We start from the raw sequence: 16,318 nt of genomic DNA on the forward strand, positions 1-16,318 counted from the left end.
TTGTGGTTTTAAAGGTTAAAAATAATTGCAAAAACCGCAATTACTTTTGTACCTGCCTAATATAAAATTTTTCACATTCTATTGGTTCTAGAAGTAGGACTAATTTGAACAATTACAATGGAAATTTTAAGACACTAATATTAGAAATCATGGATCTTAGTACTTTATAGTAGGTATAAAACTGTCCTGTAATGATCACAGCTGCTTAAAGGAGCAGGTGATGTGTTTTCTACTTTATAAATGAGGACACTAAGGCTTGGACGCCTGAGCTGCCTCAGGTCGCCCACTGGTAACCTCATGGAGCCTCCACCCAGTATCTTTCTGCTGTGACATGACTGTGTCCTTGGAGGAACTGTCCCCAGTCACTTATTGCAGGTGAACATGTGGACACCCCAGGTGCTGCCAGGATGATGAGCCCCCTTCTCTCTCACTGTGTGTTCATTTGGTACTGCCCCAGTGTGGGGTGGACTTGGCAGGGCTGTGCAGTGCTGAGTATGCTCTGACATGCCGTGCTCATGCCTGTTTTCAGATGGAAGAAACTCCTTTAATTGGCTCACTGGGAGCAGTATTGACCCACTGGTGGATTATATGGTCTCCTCATCATCTGATTCCTTATCTTCCTCCTTACTGTTTGCCCACAAGAGGAGTGAAACATCACAGAGAGCACCCTTGAAGTCAGTGGGACCTGATTTTGGGAGAAAAAGCCTGGGCCTACCAGGGGACAAGGTGGATAACACAGCAAAAGGTAAAGTAAGGTTGCTGAAACATGTTTAAAATGACCTACTGCCTAAATTAGTGCAGAGGCTTAGGTAAAGAAAGCACATTTCTGACTGTATTCACATTTCCTTATAACCTAAAATTAAACCCATTAAAATTTAGTTCAGTAGATATTGTTTTTGTGCTTACCATGTTGAAATCATAGTTTTATGTGTTCCAGAAAAGTCGTTGAATAAATTGCTCTTAGTCCATTTATTTTAGTGACTTTCCGGAATAATAAGGGTGAGTAAGACAATAAGTAGGTGATCACGTGATGAGGCAGAATGTGTAAGCTAAATCTCAGAGAGTTGAAATCCTGGAATGAAGAGAGAGCCTCAGGAAAAACCTGGTAAGAGGAGTGGCCTTGAGACTAGCCTTGGAGGTTTGGCATGTGGGAAGGGAGAAGATTAACAAGGACAGAGATAGAGAAGTATGGAATGTATTGGGAGGGGTAAGGGACTCAGAGCAGCTCAGTGAACATTTATTGAGAGCTAACTCTAGTGGTGCCTTGTAGCAGTCCAATTAAACAGATGCTGAGGACATACTGGTAGGAAAGATTAAGAACGCTGAGAATACAGACTTGAGGTTGTGGGGTATAGCTTTAGGAATGAACCATAGCTTTAGGTAATTAACCGAGCAGAGACAAGCACAAGGTCTCTGAATGATCTTCTGTTGGGGAGGTTTGTGTGGAACAGCATGTGAAGTGCCTGAGGAGGACTGCTGGTGGAGGTCAAAGGCAACTACACCTTGACCTGGGATCAAGGCAGGAAGAAGATGGGATGGGAAAGGTGAGGGGAGATGCCAAGAGGACTGAGTGAGAAGTGCTGGCAGAGCTCGAAGATCCAGTGCAGAGAGGGCTGGGGTATAGGTCAGTTTGAAAGTTACCTCCTTATGAGAATTGCAGCTCTGGGAGTGAGTGAAAGCCCAGAGGAAGGAAATGCGAAATTAGGAAAGGTCCCAAGACAGAATCTTGGGTAAATGCCAACATGAATTTAGATAGAAGTAAAATTAGGAACAGGGTATATTCCTTTTTATTTAATTGTAGGAACTAAAAAAACACACACAAAATAGTTTTCTTACTCCCAGCCACTTTTTTCATACTTTTATGTTGCAAACCTGTGGCCATGCACAATTTTCTGAATTTAATATAGAGAGGTAAATGTATCTAGCCTTCTTTTTTGCTCATAACTCTTGAGTTTGACGGAGGACTAATGAATCCTCTCCTTCTCTGTCTTTTCCTCCACATTTGATTGCTTCTCACCAGTCTTCTTATTTACGTTCTTTACTATTTTTCATCAAACTGATGTATGATCCACCAAGAGTGCATGGTTGTGTCCTTCATGTAACTTTGATTATGGAAGTCCCAAAGTTAAAATGAAGTCCCAAAGTGACTGTCACCTTCCCATTGCTTATAAATTGTCTCTCTGACCTTTACACCTGCTCATCTGAAACCCATGGGCATGTGCAGCTTTCTGTAGAATGTTAAAAACTGGTGTGCATTTGGGGCAGTCTACAGTCAACTAACTTAATGGTGATTGCTAGTGACTGACTCTGGGCTAGTCTATTTTTTATTGAATGAGATGAGACTCAGAAACAAATTATATTGCTGAGGATGACAGCAGTTATTGTCCACAGCACAAATTGTTGCACAGTTTTACCCTGTCTACATTTTTATAATTAAAAAAAAAAGTCACAGATGATGTAGGTAGAATTGGGGGACCATGTATAGAAATTAAGAGGTGAAACCTAATTTTCAAATCATTTTCCTTGAAAGTTCTAATAAGGATTTGAAAAATCTCAGTCATCAAACTGAGTAGGGAAAATAAGTGGTAATAGCAATTCAATTAATATGTTTAAATCTCCCTGTGTACCTTTGTAGATTTAAAATATTTCACATCCTGTCTTCTTTGAAGTTTGTGTATTTATTTTCTTGCCTAAAGAAGAACATTTGGAGGTTCATAAAATATGGTGAATTAATACTTACTATGATAACTATTTATTATCATTGAAAGGGAATACAGTTTTAAAACTTGAAGTTATAACCTAATTAAAATACCACTTTTCAACCATTATTTTACTTAATTCTTTATTTCAATTCTTTATTTCAGTTTCCTTTAGTTATTTCAATCAGAGTGATACATGAATACAGTTTAAAGAGTCAAATACTTTTCCAAAGCTTGCTAGAAGAAATAGCAACCCTCTGTACCTGTTTCCCAAATCCTAGGGACAACCACTTACACCCTTTTAGCCAGTGTTTGATATTTACTTCCGTCTCTCCAAAGAGTCTTTATATTATGACCTTTTTTTTCTTTCAGTCATTCTGTTTTGGCTTCGCATTACGGACATTGAAGATTTGGCTCCCTCTCTTGTTCTTTACTCCCATCTATCATACACACACTCACAATGAATTCTTCCTGTGCCTCATCCTCTGATAAAATTATGTCTTAGTCTTCATTTTATCAGTTCTCAGTTTCCTTTTATTTTTAATACATAATTACTATTTGTGGTTGAACCATGAATGATTCTATCATTATTTTTCCTTTTTGTATAATTTTTCCAGGGCATTAATTATTTTGGTTAGATGCTTACATTTCTACACGTTTATCACCAAATTTCCTGTGAGTTGTACAGTTGTGTTTTATTGTATCCCAACATATAAATGTTTCAGGTTCTTAAAGAAATCTCTCCTGGAGCCTCTGAGCTGCCTCATTCTAGGCTACTTAGTCTTGAGATGTCTGTTTAGCTATCATCTAGAGACCACCTCCACATCCTGAGGGTCTGTTTACCTTTCCTGGGTCTTATTCTTCTTCCTTGATTTAGTTCATTTTTGGTAGAACACCTCCTCAAATAGCTTCCTAAGAAAAGGGGTCAAAAGCAGTAAGCTTTTTTTGATACTTTGATACCAAACCTTGCTTTTTGGTGGCACTCACACCTAATAGGTAGTTTAGCTGTAGAATTCTGAGTGTGAACTCATCAAAGTTTCCTACTCCACAGGGTTGCAGTTGAGAAACCTGATGTCATTCTCTTTGTTGATCCTTTGTAAGAATTGGATCTTTTCTCTGTGGACACTCTTAGGATCTTCTCTTTAAACCAGTTTTAGGAAATTTCACAAAAGTGTTCTTTGGTTCAGGTCTATTTTAGTCCGTTTTTCTAGGGCCATTTCAAACTGCTAACTCATATTTTCCAGTCCTGGAATATGTTTTCTTGGGTGATTTTGTTGATGATTTCCTCATTTCAGTTTTCTCTTTTTGGAATCTTATTGCTTGGAGGTCAGTTCTTCTGGATTATCCTCCTAATTTTCTATTTGTTTTCTGGATTATCCTCCTAATTTTCTATTTGTTTTCCTTTTTGCTCTGTATTCTGAGAAATAACTTCAACCTTATATTCTAACCCTTGCTTTTATGTTATGATATTATATTTTTACATTTCATGCACTTTTTTTGTTCTCTGAACATCCTTTCAGTACTTGATCCACAGTTGCAATGTCTACTCTTATCTTCCTGATAAATGATAACTTAAAAAACAATTTTCCCTACATGGCCTGATTTCAACAGTTGCTCTTGTCCTATTTATTTTGGTTTGTGTTTTTTAATTTGGAAGCTTTCTTCAAACTATGTGGTTATTTTTGGCTTTTTGCATGTGTTCCCAGGTGGCGCACTAAGAAGGTATTAGGAATAGCTACAAATTGGGAGTTTGTACTGACTGTGGTCTTCACCGAGCTGAACCGAGACATTGAAACTCCTGATATGTCTATATCTCTGTCTGCTCTTTTGTGCTGGTTGATTATCCAGCAGCAAAATCTCCAGTCTCCTGCCTGCAGGCTAATGGCCTGGGTACCAGCACTCAGGAGGCCAAGTGGGAGGAGGCAGCTCCAGATTCCAAATGTTTTCATGGTCCCTGTAGTTCCTCTGCCTCCAGCCATGCTAGCCTTTTCCTCTCACATGCCCTGTGTCCACTCCCCAGACTCTGTACTGGCAGTATCAGGGCCTGTTCTTTCAAACCACCCCACCTATGTTCGCCTCACTTTCCTCCCCTTCTCTGGAGGTGCCTACTGCTTCCAGGCTCTGAGCACTTCAAGTCTCCGCTGTCACTGTTCTGGCCCCATTGTCTCCATCACAGCACTGGGATTGGATTGAGTTAGTTATAACTTTCTGTTCTCTAGCTTCCAAAAGTAGTTATCATCTCTGCTGTTCTCAGTTCTTTATAGGCTTGTGTTATTTAAAACGAAAAAAGAAAAACTTAAGAAGTAAAAAATGATGATACGCAAACAATCTCACTTGTTTTAGGGGATTCTGGGAAAGAGGCAAAGTCAACTGCAATTGTCAAGCTGGCCAACTGTAACAAACCTGCTTTGTATTCTTCAGGTACAGACAATCGGACGGACATATTAAGATTACGTAGACGATTTTTAAAGGACCAAGAAAAGCTCAGTTTGATTTATGCGAAAAAAAGTGTTGTTGAACAAAAACGAGAGAAGGTTTGTATCTTTTTAAAAAATTTGGTCAGAAATATCTATTATATACTAAGGAAATAAGCTTCCTGCCAGATACTGGTTCCAATATTAGTCTACAAACCAAAATCACAGAAGCAGCACTAACACTATGTAAGTTAAAGTTATTAATGAACCAAAGTCTCCTCCAACTAACATAGATGTAAGGGGCATTCGTGACTCGCTGATGAGGTCGTGGGATCTTGGAGTAAAACGTGTGGGGCATCCTCTGAATCTGTGGTGTGTCCTGGCTCACAGGTACTCGCAGGACCCCATCTCGGCCCCTTCTTTTAGCCTCTCACAGCAGCTTGGCTTTGTTCTTCTTTCTGAACAGACTACCTTTATCCAGGTGGTGGAACCATGACCACCAATTATTCTTGAATTTTACATCTTACAACTTTAGCTGCTGGGAAGGGATTGCCCCACTCTCTACCTCAAGGCCAGAGCCTTGACCCTCCTCAGGTCAGGGGCCACTGTGAGACCAATAAGCTATGGTCGAAGCAGTGAGGACACATTATAACCAGCCACTCTATTGGAGGTACCTGGATGGGAAGGGAATGTTCGTCCCAGAAGAAAAGGTGGGCAGAGTAGGCAAATAGTCCAGAACTAACTGCTAAAAGCAGTGATTTGAGGCACAAGCGTGCTATGAATTAATAGGCACATTTCTCAAAATGTGGCAACAGTGAAATACTTTGTTTAGACACAGCTTCAATCTTAGTTACAAATCAGTAGTTAACAACAAAATTTTCAAGGAAGAAAGACTAGATTGTGAGTAAAAAACCCTATCTTTGTTCTAATTCAGTTTAAATCCTTAACCACTTAATTAACTTCCAACTCTGAGTATGAAGTTATTGAATGGTTTCACTTTATCTTCTGCGGAAGGAAAATGTACTTTTCATCTTCCTGTTGTCTCTGTAACTACAACTATTCTTTTGAGGACTAGGGTCCAAAATCAGTGTCCCAAGATTATCTCACACTCCTTCTCACTGGCCCCACCACACCTGGAGGACCTTCTGTTTTGCCCATTCACAAAAGTAGCTCCTAATTAAACCCTAAAAACTAAATAGGCATACCTGAAGGAAATAACAATAACTAAGCAGCAGAAGGAAGAGATAAAACCAGTATTGTTGGATAGAAATTGCAGGGAGATATTTTGGCCTGATATGAAGGTTTTTTAGTCATTAGGAAATGTAGAATGGCTTACTGCGTGAGTCTGTGCATTCCCTCTGACATAGATGTTCTAATCTGAAGTGGCTGACCACTCATTAAGAATGGCATGGAAATGATCGGGCATCCAAAGGCCATGTACTTGTGGTCATTTATTTGTTAAGAGCATTGTGCTCAATGTCTGGCACTAAATGCTACTGGTATAGAGGTGAGTGTAATAGAAGCACTGATGAGGCTACAGTAGAGTGTGTACAACAGACAAAAAAAGAGGTGAGTTAAGATAGTAACATGTAGTGTCGGAAATTCACCAAGTGATGAGCACATCTGGAGAGAACTGTTAAAAGAGGTAGTGAGGGAAACCTTTTTGAAGAGATGATATCTGAGATGGGAACCAAATGATAAGTGTAAAGCTGTAGGAAGACATTCTAGGCAAAGAGATGAGCAGGTACCCATGGCCTTGCATGGGGGAGAGTCATGGGTTGGGTGCTGATTAAGGAGCAGGTAGAATGCCCAGACTGGCCTGAGTAGATGAGCAAAGGCCTGGAGGACCGGGACGTTGAAGGGCTGTAGTGATCACGCTGGGCCTTATAGCCAAAGTTTATTCTAAGGGTAATTACAAGGAAATGTAGCTCTCAGATTTATGGCTTTAAAAAGTTTTAATCAAGTTCTCTTAATTTTACAGATACACAGATTACTTTGTAATAAATGTTTAAATAATCTTTTCAGTGCTCATCTGCCATAGTGATTATTCTTTTGGATTTATCATTTACCATAGACTGGTGAAGCATAGTGACTAAACCATTTTGGATAAAAATTGTCATTGATTCATCTTTATGTTAAAAATGGGTACTGACAGTTTCATAACTCATGTACTGCTGATTTTCTTAAGTAAGAATTTAAATCTTCCTTCTTTGGTTCTAATAATTATAGGAGATCAAGAGTGAGTTAAAAATGAAGCACGATGCCCAAGTCATTTTGTACAGAAGTTACCGTCAAGGAGACCTTCCCGACATTCAGATTAAATACAGCAATCTGATCACCCCCTTGCAAGCTGTGGCCCAGGTAGGTCCTTGAACACTGCATTTTCTATTGACAATGATAAAAACTGTTTTAACGGGTTTTAAATGTTTTAACAGGGGTCTACTATGTGCAAGGAAAAGTGCACATAGTTGAGGCTATACTATATCATAAATGAGGTGTTGTTTTGTCCTGAAACAATGGACTTGGTTAAAAGATCTAATACTCAGAGCCACAGTGTTTTCATCTATAAAGTCAGAGAGTGAAATCTGTTTTTCTTACCAATGTTAGAATAAAAGAATGTGTAAAACAATCATTGTAAACTTGAAGGTACTAAGCCAGTTAAATCATTGCTTATATAAAATCCTTTTGGGAAAGCATGGAATCAGATTATCAGTTTATCAGCGGGATCACTATACTTCTCTATTAATTCTCTTAATAGCAGAAGATTGGAAATATCTTTCTGTCATTAGTATGTAAAAGTATTGAGAGTGAATGAAGTTTTCTAGCTGAATTCTTTGTCAAACACAGGATACTTATCCCCCAAAAGCCTGATTGAGATTCCTTTGACTTTATTGAAATAGTTTTTTAAATTAAAGAGTATTGTAATATGTAGTACATAGCATTATGCTAGGTACTGAAATACAATGCCTTATATTTTATTGTACTTAAGTTTTCAATACTTACATTGATTGTGATGATAGGTTATATCTTCATAGCCCTTTCTGTTTTTTAACCTTTTTGTTGAATATAAATAATTATAGATTGACAGGAATAAAGAATTATAGAAAAATAGTACAGTGTCCCATGTACCCTTCATCTAGCTTTCCCCAATAGTGATATCTTTAACAATTGTAGTACATTATTAAGGCCTATAATAATTGGTACAACAGTATTAACTAGACTGCAGATGTTGATTTTCTGCTGCATTTGTGTGTGTGTGCGTGTGTGTGTATGTGTGTGTGTGTGTGTGATTTTCATGCAGTTTTATTCAATGTATAGTTTCACGGAACTACCATCACAGTACAGCCCTTGGTTATTATGGAGTGCTTTCACATTCTCTTATTGGAATCTCCCAATAATTTTGTGACATTAATGCAGTTATGAGACACATTTACAGATGAAGAATTGAAAGATAGCAAAGAATGGATAATATGGCCACAGCCATATGTCTCACCGGTTGTGGAGCAAGGATAATGCCCTCTGTGTTTTGATGCCTGGTCCAGTGCTTTTTCTGTTTCCACTATTTCCCAGTTTTTATGATGCTTTGCATACATGTGCTCACACCACTGCCTCATAAATAATAAATCTCCTAAGCGTGATTTACTTCTGTCCACACTAGAGAGAGATATGGTACATAATGATAGTAGTAGGTTAGCAAGCCTGAGACTGTTGAGAAACCCATGTCCAAGTCAGTTGATCTCATTTGTACTTGGAAAAAATAAGATGGTGAATATTGTTTTGAAAAAACATGACTACATTTTTTTCTATTCTTTAAGGAGGAATGTGTTTATTTAAATTTTTGTTAATTCTTCAAATTCCAATGCTTTATTTACTCAACAAATGTTAATATCTGGAGTAACTCCTCCTGTATGCCAGGGATTATTTTAAGCAGTGGGATGCAATTGTAAATACAACGGATGAGGCCTCCTCTGCTCTCCTGGGACTGCCATTAAGAATTAAAGAAGGGCCGGCCCGGTGGCTCAGGTGGTTAGAGCTCCGTGCTCCTAACTCCGAAGGCTTCCGGTTCGATTCCCACATGGGCCAGTGGGCTGTCACACAAGGTTGCCAGTTCAATTCCTCGAGTCCCGCAAGGGATGGTGGGCAGTGCCCCCTGCAACTAAAATTGAATACGGCACCTTGAGCTGAGCTGCCACTGAGCTCCCAGATGGCTCAGTTGGTTGGAGCGCGTCCTCTCAACCACAAGGTTGCCGGTTTCGACTCCCGCAAGTGATGGTGGGCTGTGCCCTCTGCAACTAGCAACTGGCAACTGGACCTGGAGTTGAGCTGCACCCTCCACAACTAAGACTGAAAGGACAACAACTTGAAGCTGAATGGCACCCTCCACAACTAAGATTGACAGGACAACAACTTAACTTGGAAAAAAGTCCTGGAAGTACACACTGTTCCCCAATAAAGTCCTGTTCCCGTTCCCCAATAAAAAAAAAATCTTTAAAAAAAAAAAAGAATTAAAGAAGAGCGTGTAAACTAGCCGTTACAGGATATGTCCAACAGCAGCATCTTATTGCTCTGAAGACATTATTTATCTTGATTACTGCAGTTATTGTAACAGAATGAGCATTTGGAGCTCCTTCGAAAATGAAGGAATTTGTACATAAGTCTAAAAAAATCAGGGGGTTGTAGACATGAAGACCTGTCTGCCCCATGTTAAGTGAAAAAAACAGGTTACCAAACACTAGACACCATATAACAAAGTGTGAATGTCAGTAAGAGACCAACCATGACAGTGACTATCATCATGTAGTATAATTATGGGTGATATTTAGTTTTGCTTTTTCTAATCCGTATTTTCTAAAATTTTATGTAGCAACTAGTATAACTTTTTATAAGCCAAATCCATTACTTATTAAACAAAGAACAAGTCAGATTCCACTTTTTATTCAGTTATATCTTTTTTTCAAAGTAATTTTTAAATTTTACTTATTCATGTACTCATGCCTTCATTAAAAAAATATCGATATTATATTCCAGAAATTGTTCTTAATACCGGTGTTACAGACACAAATAAAGGGCAATGTTCCTGTGGTCATGGAATGTGAGGGTTAAATCATAAAAGATCAGGTAGTGTGCTGTTAGAGATGAATACCCCAAACATGAAAAACACAAAAATGGCTACTGATGGTTTTAACAGTTTAAATTGTCATAATAATGGGACTTTGAAAATTACAACTGGTGTTTTATTGAAACTCATCACTTTTCTTTTTTCTTTTTTGTTTTTTATTTTTATTGGGGAACAGTGTGTTTTTCCAGGACCCATCAGCTCCATGTCAAGTTGTTGTTTTCAATCTAGTTATGGCGGGCACAGGTCACTGGCCCATGTGGGAATTGAAGTAGTGACCTTGTGTTATGAGCACTGTGCTTCAACCACTGAGCAAACCGGCCACCCTCATCAGTTATTAAGCTTTACAATGATGCTATTGTAAGGGTAATACCTAAAAATCTAATCTTTCTCCAAGATTTTTTCAGTTACTTCACTGAACACTTGGCATTCATTATCTTGGCTAATCCTTACCACAACCCTATGAGATGTGTTCTGTTTTTCCCATTTTAAAGATGAAGAATCTGAAGGCCCAGCCTCATTCAGGAGTTAAGATACGTGGTCACATATGTGATTAAGCCAGCTTTTGAGTTCATATCTCTGGATCCCAAATCCATGCTATCAAGCCTTTTTAACAAGACATGTCAAGCAGATGTATTTGGTTAAATTCCAAATACTCTCCTTGTTAATACTCTAACCTGTTAAAACTTTCTAAATAAGATTGAAATGTTTAGTAGATATGTTTGCAACAGTTTGGCTTTTCAATTAAAGCTCTGGTAGTTGGTATATTACAGCATTTTTACTTCAGATCCTGATTTGTCTTTGTTTTGATTGTTTTACAGAGAGACCCAATAATTGCAAAGCAGCTTTTTGGCAGCTTATTTTCTGGAATTATAAAAGAGATGGATAAATATAAGACTATGTCTGAAAAAAACAACATTGTTCAAAAGTTGCTCCAGGACTTCAATCATTTTCTTAACACCACTGTCTCTTTCTTTCCACCTTTTATCTCTTGTATCCAGGTAAAAGTCTACACATACTTCATAATATATGCATTGTTGACTTTGCCTTCCTGTGACTATATCAAAACAACTTCATTTGTTTCACAAGTTCAAACACAAGGTATTTAACAGAGTAGACACACTCTGTTTTGATCACCTTTTCCCAATGGGTAGATGTAATTTATTTATACTTTAAAAAAATCTTATATATGACAGAATAATCAGAAATCAAACTTGGTATTAAAGTGTTCTGAGTTTTAATAACCAATCCCTTCAGTGTTTTGGTTAAACCCTGCAGGTTGTTTAGTTGTATTTCCTTATGTAGTATTTCACCAAATTCTTTCCTTCCTCCTAACTGCCTTCAATAGATGTTGATTGAGCACATGCCTGACTTTGTTCTAAGTGGTGGGGACACAGTGATGAAGAGGCACAGATCTCTGCCCTCCCAAAAACATTCTAGATGACTGACAGATAATAAATACAGAATATAACATGAGGTAGTAGTAGTAGATGTCATAGAGCTTGAGTGACATAGAAGTACTAACGTAATGTAGGGTAGTAATGAAGCAGGTAAGACAGCCTTTTGGTCAGGGTGAGGTATGTGGACCATTATAGATACTGCTTAGATGGAGTGTCAGAAAAGACCTTTCTAAGACTATGGCTTGAGCAGAGCACTTAATGTAGGCATACTTTCAGTTACTACTGAAACATACTTACCGGAAGACTACCTTTTCACGTAAGAAATGTTTATTTTCTTTGCCACTCAAAATGTGGATCATTACTAAGTTCTCAGTCAAAATCTTTTCGGTTCATTTTAGTATTTTTGTAACTAGTAATCTCCCTGAAGTAATTGAAAAATTATTTTTTAAATGTTATTAGTAGCTTTAGTTTACAAACTAATTGGTTAATGATTCCCTGAGATGAAGTACTTGGCTTTTCTGTTTTATTGTTTTTGATGTAGCATGAAACTATAAATATAGTAATTTTTTTAATAGTTCTGTTTTTATTGGTTTATAATTTACAAGTAGAATTCCCTTATTGTTTTTCTCCTGGCCACACTAAAGGTAAGGTTTGAGTGACTGTATTGAATCAGCCAGTATTAAAAAGTTTCTCTCTACATTGTATTCTGAAGTGATTTTTAAAATCTCAATTCCTAGTTTTGTTTCTATATTTGTTTAAAAAAACAAGTTTTTCCATTGTTGTTTAGGAGACTCATTATCTGTCACCAACTAAATAAATAACGTCTTGTACTCACCATAGAGCTTGCTTTTGACATTGACCATGGAAAAAGCAACATGAATGCAAGTCAGTGCCTGCAATTTGCAGCATTTGCTGTTATGACTTTCTGTTTGTGGTTCATATCTGAAACAATGATTTGTTTTCTCTCTCCATGGAATCATAGTACATTTGGCATAACATTCACGTTAGTTATTTTTCTAGCAAGGATGGCTATCTCTTTGAGATGCCAACGCTGTACCAGAACTTGCCACAGTGCATTTCTTTTGTGTGACATATCCTGTATTTGACAGACTATCTTAACTACATCCTTCAAACTGGAAGAAAAATTCATTCAGCCATTTTCCCATGACACAGTCAGTGACTGGCAAACAGACGTGAATTTGATGCCCTACATTTATGCTATTCATTGCTTGTTTGAACTTTATAGAAAATTTTGAATTGTTTTACAAAAACACTTGTAGAGCGTATTCTATCTGCAAATCTCTATTTAAGAACTATGGAATATTTGAAACAAAGAGATGGCCCCTACGTTCACCTAATACAATAAGATAAAGGTTAAAATAAGAAGTATTGTTATTAATTCCAGTAGACAGTCAACATTTTCAAAATTAGGCTTCATTACTTTGTTTTGGAATTTATAAGAAGTGAAATTGGTTGGTTGGTTCAAGTTTTTTGCTTAGTAAATCATTCTTTGTAAAGTGAAATGATTACCTCAACAATGTCATACAGAATAGTCAATCTTGAAAATGGATTTACCAGATTCATTTAAATTAGGAGTACACATTTAAATACAAAGGAATGATAATCCCAATAATAGTTGTTTATTCATTAAAGCCACTTCATGAAAAAGTTCTCATGGGCAAATAGGAATAGATCTTAAGATACATGCAGTCAGAAACAACATTGTTCACCATAGTGTCTGGAATGTAGAAGGCACTCAATAAATATTTGCAGAATGAGGGGATTGATTGAAAATTAAAAATATATTAATTTTAGAGTCCATCTGGTGGGAGAATGAGGAGGCGGCAGTGAATCCCTATAAATGGCGCTGAAGCAGACCTGAAGCCCAAATTCCAGGAGGGTGAGCGAGTGCTGTGCTTTCATGGGCCTCTTCTTTATGAAGTAAAGTGTGTAAAGGTTGCCATAAGGGGCAAACAACTGAAATACTGTATACATTACAGTGGTTGGAATAAAAATTGGGATGAATGGTTTCCAAAAGCAAAGGACTCAAATATGTAGACACCAATCTGCAGAAACAGCGAGAACTTCAAAAGGCTAATCAGGAGCAATATGCAGAGGGGAAGATGAGAGGGGCTGCTCCAGGAAAGGACATCTGGTCTGCAACAGAAAAATGGTAAAGTGAAAGCGAAAAAGAACAAACACAACACACCTGGAAGTGGAGATGGTGACCGTACCAGTGAGAAACCTCAGCCACCTAGCAAGAAGAGCCTGTTGAAAATGAGGAAACATTCATGAACAGAGTTGAAGTTAAAGAAGACTGGGACTTGATTACCCAACACAAACAGCTCTTTTATCTTCCTGCCAAGAAAAATGTGGATTCCATTCTATAGGATTATGCAAATTAACAAGAAATCTCCAGGACACAGACAAGGAGTATGCTATTAATGAATTTTGGCAGGGATAAAGGAATACTTCAGTGTGACGATGAGCACCCAGCTGATCTACCAACGAGATGCCGCAGTGTGCTGGAATTCTTACAGATCACCCCAGTGCACCCATATCCCAGGTGTAGGGAGCACTACAACTGCTAAGGTTATGTGTGTGCATTGGAGCGATGTTGGCCTATGTACCTCTGGATTGGAAGAGCCTTGCTTTGTTACTGAATTATCTTCATGATTTCCTAAAATACCTGCTAAAGAATTTTGTTACTTTGTTTAGAGCCAGCGATTATGAAGTGGCCCCTCCTGAGTAAAGCTTTGTGAGGCACTTAACTTACCCTTGTTCTTGGATCTCTATAAACATGCTGTTCTTAGTCCTTCTCTTGTACAAATGCTATACTTTGAAAATGTTTTGTGTATAACAGAATTGCTGTTTGTTTTCTGTTTGATTTTAAACAGAGTAAATAAAAGTGGTCACAGCTCAAAATACATTCTATGTATATATAGACACACACAGTCTGACAATTAAGTTCACGAACTTGTTGCAACACTATTGCTAACCTCTTTCGATATCAGAGGGATTATTCATTATGATTTCGTACCAACTGGACAGTTAACCAAGTTTATTATTTGAAAGTGCTGAAAAGGCTTCGTGAAAAAATTAGACGACCTGAACTTTTTGCCAACAATTCATGACTCTTGCATCACAGCAGTGCACCAGCTCACACAGCACTGTCTGTGAGGGAGTTTTTAGCCAGTAAACAAATAACTGTATTGGAACACCCTCCCTACTCACCTGATCTGGCCCCCAATGACTTCTTTCTTTACCTGAAGATAAAGGAAATAGTGAAAGGAAGACATTTTGATGATATTCAAGACCTTTGATGATATTTAAGGGTAATATGACAACAGCACTGATGGCCATTCAAGAAAAAGAGTTCCAGAATTGCTTTGAAGGGTGGACTAGGCACTGGCGTCAGTGCATAGCTTCCCAAGGGAGCACTTCGAAGGTGACTGTAGTTATAATTCAGCATTGAGGTATGGAGCACATTTTCTAGGATGAGTTCGCGAACTTAATTGTGTGACCTCCTATGTATATTTTTAAATAGTACTTATTCTGGGCTTCCCTGTCCAAATTAGAATGGTGTTATCTCAAAATCTGACACTTAGGATCATTTGCTATGTTATTAATTAAAATAGAATTTTATTTGGATTTCTTTCCTGTACCACTGGTTCCTTCTAAGTGTCAAATGTTTTTGTTTGCTTGCTTGCTTTGGACAATATGTATTCTTCCAAGACCCCTCATGTAGAACTGAAGTTGCTTTGGTGATAACTTGGTCAGGCTTAGTATGTGGCCCATGCATGGCACAGCTGTGAGGGGGTTGGCAAGAGGCTGATGTGGATGTGGGTTGCTTGAGGAGGAATTATTCATATTCTCTATATTGATTTGGGGTTTATTCCTCATTATTTTGGTGTATGTAGGACTCTCAAACTGAGAGTTACAAAGTAAAGGTCTATGTAATAATTCCTGAAATCCTCTACTCAGTATTATCGAATAAGTTAGCCAATGGGTGGAAAGAGATGGAAAAAAAGGTGTTGAATAGAGTAACGGAAATGAGTGTACATACTTTATGGTAATGGAACATGAAATCTTTGTGTTTCAGCTGCTTTTCTCATCTGTTAAAGATCAGTATTCCTGGAAACTGCAATTGTTGTTTGAATATATAGCGTATAGATAAAGATCTTCTTATTTTGCTAATGGTTTTTGTTTGTTTTAAATTAATCCCTGAATTGGAAGTGTGAAAATAAAAGGTCATTTCCTCCTCTGAGCCAATTGAATGTTGAGGAACATTTAATAGAATTACACAGAGAAACTTTTGGTTATATCACTACTTACATTTAAACTTTCTTTTATGTGTAGTGAAATTAATTATTCACTTGTAAAGATATGGTCAGAGTACCAGAGGCTAAATAGCTACATGTGTTTATGCTTTCACAGGAAATCAGTTGCCAGCACACAGATTTGCTTAGCCTTGAGCCAGCCTCTGTCAGTGCTGGCTGCCTGGCCAGTCTGCAGCAGCCCATAGGTATCCACCTTCTTGAGGAGGCCCTGCTCCACCTGGTGCCTCAAGAACCATCTGCCAAACGAGTTCGGGGGAGACCCTGCCTCCCTCCTGATGTCCTCAGATGGATGGAACTTGCTAAGTAAGCTCTGTCATCACATACTGTTGGGAGAAAGCAGAATTTCACC

The 16,318-nt window shown here is 38.0% G+C and overlaps 1 protein-coding gene and 1 pseudogene across 3 annotated transcripts in view; both read left to right on the plus strand.

The window, feature by feature from the left end:
• Positions 1 to 16,318, plus strand: part of PRKDC (protein kinase, DNA-activated, catalytic subunit) — a 270,606-nt gene that overhangs the window by 179,294 nt on the left and 74,994 nt on the right. For all 3 annotated transcript variants that reach the window (XM_074318994.2, XM_074318995.2, XM_074318996.2), the window contains exons 59-63: positions 530 to 745; positions 5,121 to 5,233; positions 7,343 to 7,474; positions 11,051 to 11,230; positions 16,067 to 16,272. In XM_074318994.2, the coding sequence (XP_074175095.1) occupies positions 530 to 745; positions 5,121 to 5,233; positions 7,343 to 7,474; positions 11,051 to 11,230; positions 16,067 to 16,272 (847 nt within the window). The remainder of the gene's footprint in view (positions 1 to 529; positions 746 to 5,120; positions 5,234 to 7,342; positions 7,475 to 11,050; positions 11,231 to 16,066; positions 16,273 to 16,318) is intronic.
• Positions 13,514 to 14,517, plus strand: LOC109437516 (mortality factor 4-like protein 1 pseudogene; annotated as a pseudogene).

This window comes from Rhinolophus sinicus, chromosome 7, assembly GCF_057876585.1.
Source record: "Rhinolophus sinicus isolate RSI-liver-muscle chromosome 7, RSI-T2T, whole genome shotgun sequence".
Classification (NCBI taxonomy): Eukaryota; Metazoa; Chordata; class Mammalia; order Chiroptera; family Rhinolophidae; genus Rhinolophus; species Rhinolophus sinicus.